Source organism: Sciurus carolinensis, chromosome 8 (assembly GCF_902686445.1).
Source record: "Sciurus carolinensis chromosome 8, mSciCar1.2, whole genome shotgun sequence".
NCBI lineage: Eukaryota > Metazoa > Chordata > Mammalia > Rodentia > Sciuridae > Sciurus > Sciurus carolinensis.
The window spans coordinates 50,245,763-50,257,092 of NC_062220.1; the positions used below are offsets into that span (position 1 = coordinate 50,245,763).

An 11,330-nucleotide genomic window follows, 5' to 3' on the forward strand; every position below is an offset into this window, starting at 1 on the left:
TCTCTCTAACCAATCACATTCTGATTTTATCCTTTCTACATTAGATTATCCCCACTTTCACTCCTATTTCATTCTAATTTGTACTACTTCAACAACTCCTAAATGGTTTTGCCCTCCTCAGTCTATCCTCCATACAACTGCCAAACAGATCAATCTAAAACTCAAATCTTTTTAAGCATCAGATTAAAATAATTCTTTTAAAATATAAGAATTTAAATAAATGAAATGCAAATCCATATAACTATATTACTCCCCATCATAAAACTCATCAACACATCCCACAACCTTCAGGATAAAGTCTCCCTAACATGAAATTAAAGACCTTCAGGATGGAGTCCTGGTCTACTTCTTTAGCCTCATCTCTTGTCATAACTTGCATACAGCTTTATACTCAAATACCAAGCTCTTGCACACCTTCCCCTAAGGAAGTTAAACTGTTTCATACCTCTGTGCTTTCCTCATCCTGTCTCATTTTCCTGGAAGATTCTACCCACCCCTTCTCTCCCTTTTCACCTAGTTTCTCTACATGCTACAAGGTTTCATTCAGGGTTTATCCATGCAATAAGCCTTCTTTAACTGCCAAAATGGAATCAGATATTCCTCCTCTGTGTTTTTCATAGACTTGGAATTACATTACACTCCTCTATTTATAAGTATCTGTTTATGTTTCTGCCTACTAACTAGATGAAGCTTTTATTTAGCAGATTCCATGTCTTTCACATTCTACAGTCTAGCACAGGAATATAGCAAGCAATAAGTGCACAAATGTATCTACCAAATAAGTAAATAAATGATTCTCTGTACTTAACTTACCGTATTATGGTTGACTTTCTACTCTATTAGAATGTGAAAATACTAGAGGCAGGTCTGTGGCTTTATCTCTAAATCTACACTGTCTTGCATGGAGGTCAAATAAATGTTAAACAGATAAACAAGTCAAGACTGAAAATAACTGAGTAACAAAATGAAAGGGACACTTTAAGATCAAGACAGTGACAATGTACAGAATCAACTGGAGAAAATGAAGACAGGCAAGGAAAAAACATAAACGGTGAGTTAGGCCTGATTTTCTTAGGGTGTGATATGGGAACAGAAAGAAAAAAGTTAAACATGAGGCAAATTTTGAATTAGAAAACAGGTTTGGGATTTGGTTATGAGTATGCAGAATTTAAAAAGTCACATAATGTTCAAAGGGTTTTTCAACCAAGATGCTTCCTGAGATAGATATAAACTACTGTGCCTAAAAAATATGATTGTGCATGAGATAGAGAAAACCTAGAACATTAAAAGAATTTAAGTTCAGATCCTAGAAAAAAGTTAGTATAGACTCTTCTGTCATATTAAAATCCTGAGACCTATTAAAATATTATTTCAAACTTTTAATTTACAAAAAAATCCTTCTAAACAAAAAAGTAAACCCAAATTAAAATTTTCTTGTCAAATTTTATTTTAAAAATTGGTATTGGTTGTTTGAAGCAGAAAAATCAAAGTCATTAGAAGTGCTCAGACATGTAGTTCACTATGAAAGGAATTTATGCAAATTAAAAGTAAACATTAGTCGGACAAATATAAAAGATTTCACACCAAAAATATTTCTAATATCTTTGTCTATTAGTAGAAAGTAGAATTTCTATGACTTTTAGCTAAAACCCATTATTTCATGTATAAACTCCCTTCTAGTGCACATTTGTTAATGCAGTTTTTACACTTTTTTAAACCTTGCTGTTTAGAGCACTACTAATTTATTTGACTCTCAAAGGATCAACATATACATATGCACTCAATAAAATATCAATGATGTGGGAAGTTAACTGAGATCACTGACCACGCCTACAGCAATCCCCCACATTTCTCTCACACACTTTTCACACATTAAATTTGATTCCTGATACATAAAAAGGACTAATACTTTATTTATAATTGATTCCTGTTTCTATCTTCCCTGGGGAAAACAACTAGTAAAGCAATACCGACTTGAATGAAAGTGAGACCCCCTAACCACTGAGCCCACAATGAACAATACTTAGTCAACAACAAGGATTTTTAGAGTGTGTGTTCAGTGTCAAGAAATAGAAGGCCTAGCATGCATGAGCCCCTGGACTCTAGTGGGCTAGTGGGGGAGGAGGAGGAAGATATCCTAGATTTTACCTTGTTAGCTTTTCAGAAACCTGTAAGTCAGAGAATCTAATCACTCAATACAATTTATAAATTCAAATATTTAAATTAGGACTTTGTATAATGTACTGTGTAGTTCTGAATCATCAAAGTAACTTGAGGCTTTAAGAAATGATCTCTTCAAAAAGGGGAAAAACATGTTTAGCACTTTTGAACAGTGTAAAACTCATGCAATTTAACCAAGTTTTATGAGGTGTACCTCAATGTGCATGAAGTAAGCATCCTAAGTTCTATTTTGGTGAAAACTACCAGAAAAAATCAAAGGGAGTCAATATGACATCAAAAATGCCTTGTACTGGTAGAGCATATACACAGGTCTATTACGTTCACATTAAAAAAATGACAGTGCTTTTTGTTATGGAAGATGAAGTCATTTTCCCCCCATAACTGATATGAATTGGTAATGATCAAGCCAAAAACCAAACAGGTGCCCATTTGACCATTTAGTTGTATTTATGGAACAGCTGGCCAAGGAATGGAATGACACTGCCCCACAAAAAACTCAAAGTTTAACATTACCATCATGATCTAATCAACTCACCAAAACTTATTCAAAGGAAGCACCAGTTTAAATTTTGGTGAGCCCAACAAGCCTAAAAACCAAGATGGAAGATAATTCCTAATTCCACTGGAAATGTGTCTGTCTGCTCCTCTCTTGCACGTGATCATGCATGCTCTCCTTCCCTATGCATATATACATATAATATACATAATATATATACATTAATAATTAATAATATGTAAAACAAGTTGGTAACAACCAAATTACAAAATGGACAAATGATTTGAATAGACATATCTCTGAAGATCTATAAATGGTCAAAAAGCATACAAAAAGATACTCAGTGTCATTAGTCATTAAGAAAACATGAATTAAAAACATAGTAAGATATCCCTTTATGTCCACTAGAATGGCTATGATTTAAAAAAAATGGAAAACCAATTTGATGAGATATAAAGAAATTGGAATCCTCATGCATTGTCGGTGGGTAAGTAAAATGAAATGATTATTCAGTCATAAAAGGGAATGAGGCATGGATGCATACTACCCCATGGGTGAACCTCAAAACATTACACTAAATGAGAGCAGTCAAACATAAGTGTCATGTACTGTATGATTCCATTTTATGAGTCATCTAGAATAAGTAAATTCATAGAAACAGAGAGTGGAGGTTGATAATAGCTGGGGGAGGAGGGAATGAAAAGTATTTGCAAAATAGGATTTTATTCTGGGATGATAACTTGTGATCTTCCTGCCTCAGCTTCATGAACTGCTGGGATTACAGGCATCTATCACCATGGTCGAGCTCCCAATTAAAAGGATGCTAAGCAATTAAATAAAATGCCTAATTTTAATTTTAGAGAAATCTTACTTAAAAATAAAAATAATGTCCCTTATCACTAATGTTTAACAATTTACCAGAACTTTTTTCTAGTTTTCATATTAGAAGAAATTCAGGGGCTAGGGATATAGCTCAGTTGGTCGAGTGCTTGCCAAGCATGCACAAGGCCCTGGGTTCAATCCCCAGCACCACCAAAAACAAAAACAAAAAACAAAAAAAAAAAAAGAAATTCATTCACTTTTCAATAATCAGTAGTCTAAAATAAAATAAATGTTTCATAGTCATAGTTTAGCTCTCACTACAAACTTTTTTATTTACAAAAATAAAAGATGTTTCTGTTTGAAAACAATTTTTGTTCCACTCTTGTCATAGTCCAATCCTTTGGATAAATCCTATCTTTTTTGTGTCCTCTTTGCTGTGTGTTAGCATTCAGTAAGGATGTCTATGGTGTTGTGTCAATGAAACTGAAAAGTGAAAAGAGAAAATAAAATAAAGGACACATCCAAGGGACTGGATTAGAACAGAAGTGGGACAATTTTCTCAAACAAAATTATCTCTGCATTGGATTTTATCAATGCTCTGTGTTCCTGCTACTTTTTAGAGCTGCCTTAGAGAAATTTCTTTAATATACATTTCAAGAAGCCTATCCTTCCCATTCTTTCTTCCATGTTATCTCTCTCAACACCATGTTTTGTTTTGTTTCAGCAAAGTCCAAAAGTCATGAATTAGTTTTAAATCACAGGAATGCACCAGTCTCTGATGAAGCCATCAAATTGCTGCGTCCAGTTTGAGAACTAAGTAAGACCTGTCACAAGTATAAAAAATTAGAAAAGTTTAAAATAAATCAGGGATGGAGAATATCTTTCTTTTTCTAAATTTTGATTCATTGTACACAAATGGGGTACAATTATTGTTTTTCTGGTTGTACATGAAGTAGAGTTGTACCATTTGCTTAATCATACATGTACATAGGGTAATGATGTTTGTCTCATTCTGTTATTTTTCCATCCCTCACCCCCTCCCCACCCCTTATTTTCCTCTATAGAATCCATTCATCCTCCATTTTTGCCTTCCTCCTACCCCCTGTTATGTATCATCATCCACTTATCAGAGAAATCATTCAGCCTTTGGTTTTTTGGGATTGGCTTATCTCACTTAGCATGATATTCTCCAACTCCATCCATTTACCTGCAAAAGGCATAATTTTATTTTTCTTTATGGCTGAATAATATCCCATTGTGTATATACACCACAGTTTCTTTATCCATTCATCCACTGAAGGACATCTAGGTTGGTTCCACAATCTAGCTATTGTTAATTGAGCTGCTATGACTATCGATGTGGCTGCATCACTGTAGTATGCTGACTTTAAGTCCTTTGGGTATAGGCCAAGGAGTGGGATAGCTGGGTCAAATGGTGGTTCCATTCCAAGTTTTCTAAGGAATCTCCATACTGCTTTCCAGAGTGGCTGCACCAATTTGAAACCCCAACAGCAATGTAAAAGTGTACCTCCCCACATCCTTGCCAACACCTATTGTTGCTTGTATTCTTGATAATAGACATTCTAATTGGGGTGAGATGAAATCTTAGGGTAGTTTTGATTTGCATTTCACTTACTACTAGAGATGTTGAACATTTTTTCATATTATCTGTTGATTGCTTGTAGATCTTCTGTGAGAATAGCTTTCTTAACTATGGAGTAGAATATCTAAAATATGCAAGCAACAATTTTATACCATAACTAACCTTGTCTATCACAGTGAAATAGTAACTGAAAAGTTCTGTTATCAATAATGTAATAAGAGAGCTTACAGAGAACACTGCACACCACCGGCACTACTCTTCAAACTGAAAATGCTTGTTAAACAAACAAAACTCATATAATTACAAGTTACTGAATGCAGTAAGAATTTTAATTATTCAATAAATAATGACAATTATATAAAGTGCTATAGAGATATAAAACTTTGGTTTTGTGGAATTCTGCTACATTTGAAGAACTTTAAAGAGTATAGCTAAGGTGATTTATAGGAGTAATTTCATACTAAATACACAATTGCCTTTTATTTAATTTTGTTCTCTAATAATAGAATGCTTTGTTTATATAATCATAAATAATTTTACTTGGAAAAAATGAAGTCATTTAAAATGAAGCTGGAATAGTTTGGTTCAATACAAGGATAGCTGATGTGGTAGCCTACCCCTGTCAGCACCTTGCAAATGAGGTCAAGTTCAGCTCTAAAAATATTTACTTAAAAATGCAGTAACATCTTACATCTCCAAATATCGGACTTCTTGCAACATCTACACTGAGGACATAGCTGAGGATCCAATAGCAAACCAAAGAACTACCAAGTATCAGAAAAACTGAATTGCCATGAAGTCCATTCTACTAGGTTTTATTGACCCATTATTCTTAGAAACCATTCCATTAACCTCAGTTTCTGGGTCCTTTTGTTATAACAATCTAAAACAGCAAGTTAGGGGAAGAGGCAAATGAGAAAACATAGACAAGTATGTCCATGGCAAAGAAAACTGACAGCAAGGAAAAAGGATAAGAATGACAAAAACAAAAAGGAGATTCATAAATGTCCAATAATATAGAATTCCGACTATATAATACAAGCAGAACTGGAGTAAGAATTACAGTTCCAGGACTACGCTAATGTAGGAGACCTAGTTATTTTGCATCTCATGTTCTTGTTTTGTATAACAGTCATACAACATTAACATGTTCTTTATCATACTGTAATGTCTTTTTTTTTTAAATAACATCTGATCTCTTTTGCTTGAGCATAAAAGAAAGATATTGTAGAGAATTTGGAAGATACTAAAAATATAAAGAAAATTAAAATTGCCTATAACCCACTACCCAGAGATAATCACAACTGACATCTTGGTGGATAATTTTTCAAATGTCTTCATATAGGAACACTTACATGTACCTTTTTTTTAAACCTGGAATTATCTGTGGGCATTTTCCCAACTCAAAAAGTGTTTGTAAAATTATCTTAATGGCTACATTATACAATAATTCATTCTCCTACTACTGCAGATTTTGGTTGATATAAAATATTTTACAAAGTACATATACTATACTGTAGGAGCTGGGGTTGTGGCTCAGTGGTAGAGTGCTTGCCTAGTACATGTGGGGCACTGGGCCCAATCCTCAGCACCACATAAAATTAAATGAATAAAATAATGGTATTGTGCCCATCTATAATTTAAAAAATATTTTAAAAGTATACTGTACTGTATACATGACAAGTTATTTTTAAAATGACATTTATAAGGTCTAGAGAAAGGAAATTAAGAGAAATCTAAACTGAGAAAGGAACAGAAAACCAATCAATTACCAAGAAAAAGATTAAAAAGTCATACACTGTAAAACTAAGTTATCAAATATAACATTTTAGTCTTATGAACAAATGAGATACTTGGAGATACTTACTCAAAGACTTGGTTCTTTAAATGTTGGGAAATGATCATTTTAAGTGGTTTCTGATGCCAGCAATAAGTGACTTTTGATTAAGAGAATTCTGGATTACTGTTATTAAATTCCAACCATGCTGGTAATTACACTGATTAAGAACTTAGTCATTCTGCTCATTCAATAAGCAAACATTTACTGAATACCTACTATTTGAAAGGCACTATGCTAGGTTGCATTTATATTGATATTGAGAGTTTTTCTTACAAAATATTCTAGAAAATGAGTCAATAGCATTTTAAATATTTTAACAAAATGTGAAAAAAAAAATCCAAACTTCCACTGCACCTTACCTCTCATGTACTTATTACCCAGGAGCATCTGTCTCTCGCTTTGGAAAGCACAGACTATAGCCATCTCTCTATTTCTACCTCTTGGTATAAAATCAGAATTGATCTAAGTTTGCTGAATAACTATAAATTGTGTTTGGTGTTGAGAACTAAATCTAGGAACTTGTGCTCTACCACTAAACTATACTCCTAGCCCTTGAGTAATTATATTTATAATCCAGAGTTTTTCAATCCCAATCTAAAAGTACTTATGTTTATATAAGTGAAATAATGTATATACTTTGCTTTGTTTTTGCAGTAGTGGAGATTGAAGGCAGGAGTGCTCTACCTTTGAGCTATAATCTAAGCTCCCTTTTTTTCCTGAGAGGATCTTGCTAAATTGCCCAGGCTGATCCTCCTGTCTCCGTCTCCTGAGTGGTTGGGATTGCAGGTGTACACCACTGCAATGCCTATGCTATTTTTGATAAAGTTGTTTTCACTCTATTTACCTTGTCCCTCTTGGTCTTCATCCTTTTAACGACTGCATAATATTCCATTGTACTTACATGGCTTAGGAATCATGTCGTCTTTAAAAGTATTTTATAACAGATAACTAATGTTGCAGCAAACATATGTTACCTTAAAAGTCTCAACAATTTCTCACTGGAAAACTGGGCTCACTTCTAGAAGAAAATAAACTACAATAAAAATTAACTTTAAAAGATTTTTACCCCATAGGTAGAATTTTGAAAGACAAAGAAATATAGACATAAAGAAACCGAAATTCTACTTTGCCAAATCTACTCAGAGCAAGTAATTTTATTATCATGAAATGTGTCTGTTCAAAGAAAACTATGTTTAGCAGAACTGCTTTATATACACTTAAGATAGATACATTTGGTGAAAGGCAGTAAACATTTTTAAGTAACAAATAAGACATCTAATCAGAACTTCAGTGCTTTTGAAAGGGTGAATGCAATACACTTTCAGTTCCTTCCATGCAGACTGCTTGCTTAGTCCCTCAGGTTGCACACTGTAAGCAACTTTGGGTTTCTAAAAATGCCAATTCCTCGTTCCTTCATTTATAGATTCTAGAATTAAAAAAAAAAAAAAAAACCTACCTGGCTACATATAAGCATTTAAGTCATGACCTTAAATAGAGGGAGATTATAAAAAAGTCTAAATTATATTTTAAAAATATGAAGCTGGCTAACATACACATTCCTTCAGCAAACTTCTGCTGAACATCTACTACTGCACAACTGCAGTAAGACCTTTCATTGACTACTGAAATCATTGACCTGGCTTCCTTTGTTTATGTGGGGGAAAGAAGAAAGGAAGGTCGGAAGGAAAACAGTTCATTGTGGGCCAAGGATGATTGTTATCGATTAGTTCTAAAAAGACAATATCACCTATAAAAAGTAACTCATTGTAGGGAGGAAGGGGGCCTTTAAGGCAAGCCCAAAGATCTGCTCAAATATGTAATTTTTCTTTTAAAATGCCATTCAATTTATATTTTGTCAATGTTAAATTTTTCATGACGCCCAAAGAAGGATATCTCTGTATAACACAATTTTATATTGTTTGCGTTACAGGATTTTCCACACATAATAAGATCAAACACACACACATATAAGATCAGAACTCACTACACACACACACACACACACACACGCACACACACACACGTAAAACGAATTATTTAAAGCAGGAATTCTAAAGCTTTGTTATATGGAATCTTTCAATCTCTAGAACTTCCAATCCACACGACCAGAAGCGCGGGCCATGACAACGCCCTCCAAACACAAATGTACAAAGAAACGCTTCTAAAAACGCCCCTAAAGCCAAGTTCATGGCTGGCACTTGTGGCACACACTGGCCACTGCTGAGGCAGCTGTCACAGGCCAATCACACACACACCCTGGAGTGCCAGCGTGCCACCTAAGGAAGACAAGCTGATGATCAGCGCACAAATCCCCCACTGAATAAAAGGAAAGCTCTAAATCCCCCGCCCTGGAAAGCACAAGGCCTGAACCACCCATAAAACTCCCTTAAAAAGTGAAGGGCTTGAGATTTAAAAGTTACCAATTACCAGCTTATAGGGATATAGTAAAAAGAGGGGTTTTATTGGGGCAGTCACGAGAGTCACGCCATTCAATCACCATCCAAGTCTCGTCAGTTAGGTAGCGGCGCCGGGCTTCACACGTCTTGGAAAAAGGAGAGAGCAGGGCGAGGGGGAAACGCAGACCCTGCAGCACCTCCCTCCCAGGGCAGCCAACCCGGGCTGCCGCAAACTCCGTTCCCCAGGCCTCCTGCCACCCCTTCCCGGCCACCGCCTCCCACCTCGGGCCCAGCGGTCTCCGGCTCTCCTACCTACCTTGGCCCTACCAATCGCCAGTTTCCTCTGTCTCTCCTCGTCCTCCATGGTTTCTATGGGGTAGGGTGGGGGGGAAACAGGGAGGGAATCGGGGTAGAAAGGAAAGGTCGGTTCAGACGGGGTGGGACAGCGAGCTCCGAAACCCGGGCAGGAGCGCCGGGTCCGGCGCTGCCCCGCCCGGAGCAGAACCAAATTTCTCTCTGCAATCACTGGCAAACCGTCCTCGTCCACACGAGTACTACTGCCACTCTGGCCGTCTACGTCTCCACGTAAACATACGCCGGGCGGGAGTCAAGGGACGTCACAGCGCGCAGTCGCTCCGAACGCCGCGTTGCCAGGCAGGTGCGCTCGCGGCCCCGCCCCGCCGGCCTCGCGGGGCCCAAAGCTCTGCCCCGCGTCCTCAGCGCCGAAGGGCGCGAGAGACGGGCTGGGCCCAGTCGGACAGTCCCCCGGACCCACAGTCCAGGGAATTCAGTGTTTTTCAGCACATTCGATTTTTCCGAATTACATAAATAACAGATGCTTCCTGGTGAAATTGGTGAAGGCTTCTGGAAAAGCCCATGGGAAAGATGGGAGGGAGGAAGCCCGCGGACGCTTGTCTTCAACCTAGACTGACCCCTCCTGGACTCAAGGGACTGGGAAACAGCTCACGTTACTTCCTTAGCCCGAGAGCCCCGCCCTCTTCCCCACACTGGTTCCCGCCCCATTTCGGGTTCATCCTTCAAGGCCCGCCTCTAGCGCCGCCTCCAGATAGCTCTGATTCCTTTGTTCTTTGCAGGGTGACTGGGACGCGTCCAGTTAAAATTTACTCCCCTCGCAGCCCTCCTTGGGGCGTCCGTTCAGCAATGGTATTCTGAAAGAAGCCTGAACTTGGAAATATACGTGGGAAACAAAGCCCATCTATATTAACTTTTTAGCTTTAATGACTTAAAACAACTTACCTATCCTGTCTGACCTTACCTGGCATTTTTGGAAGGGTTGTTAGTACATTTGACTGCCCCGGTATACTAAAACATCTGAATTAATGTTTTTTTTTTTTTTTTTTTTTTTTTCCCTTCCTGTAGTTTCTTCATTTACTCTGCATATTTTAAAATAATACTCCAGGACTCCCAGTTCCTTGATGGCAGAGACATAATCCTGAGTCTTGCCTATCTTGACATTATTACTGAAATGATGAGCACACTGCTGATCACTCAAGAAAAGAAAGTTCGGTTCAGACCGAGGCGGTTTGAATTGAACCGTGTTTATAAATGGAGCATTACTCTTCACTCGATCCCTTAATCCTTCCTTTTTTTCTTTGTACTCTCCAACCCACAAATCCATTCCTAGGGTGAAATACACATTGCATTGTCTGAGGTTGATAGTTTCTCCATTGTTTGAACCATGAGTTCAAGTAGAAGTAATGTAAAGTGAAAGTTGGTTTTAAAAAAAGAAAAAAAGGAGAATTTAAAGGCCTTAAGTCTATCACAAACCAAGTTAATCTGCACTAGTCCTAATTTTTAAAATTCACAAATTTTAAGATTTTGTTTTCTCAAGTTCTGCATTGCATACATAATTGTGCAACTTGTAACACCCAAGTGTATACTGCCCTGTTATCTCAACCTCAATTGAGAATTGGATGAAATTAGACAATTTATCATAGGGAATCAAAGAACTGAGACAATAAAAAAAGAAGT

General features: G+C 36.9%; 1 protein-coding gene across 8 annotated transcripts in view; it reads right to left on the minus strand.

Annotated features, from left to right (window-relative positions):
* Positions 1–10,196, minus strand: part of Akap9 (A-kinase anchoring protein 9) — a 125,331-nt gene extending 115,135 nt beyond the window's left edge. For 3 of the 8 annotated variants that reach the window (XM_047560054.1, XM_047560051.1, XM_047560048.1), the window contains exon 1: positions 9,655–10,192. In XM_047560054.1, the coding sequence (XP_047416010.1) occupies positions 9,655–9,702 (48 nt within the window). In that variant the 5' untranslated portion in view covers positions 9,703–10,192. Of the gene's footprint in view, positions 1–9,654 lie in introns of all 8 variants that reach the window. The other 5 variants (XM_047560049.1, XM_047560047.1, XM_047560053.1 and 2 more) reach the window with 4 other exon arrangements.
* Positions 10,197–11,330: the final 1,134 nt, after the last annotated feature.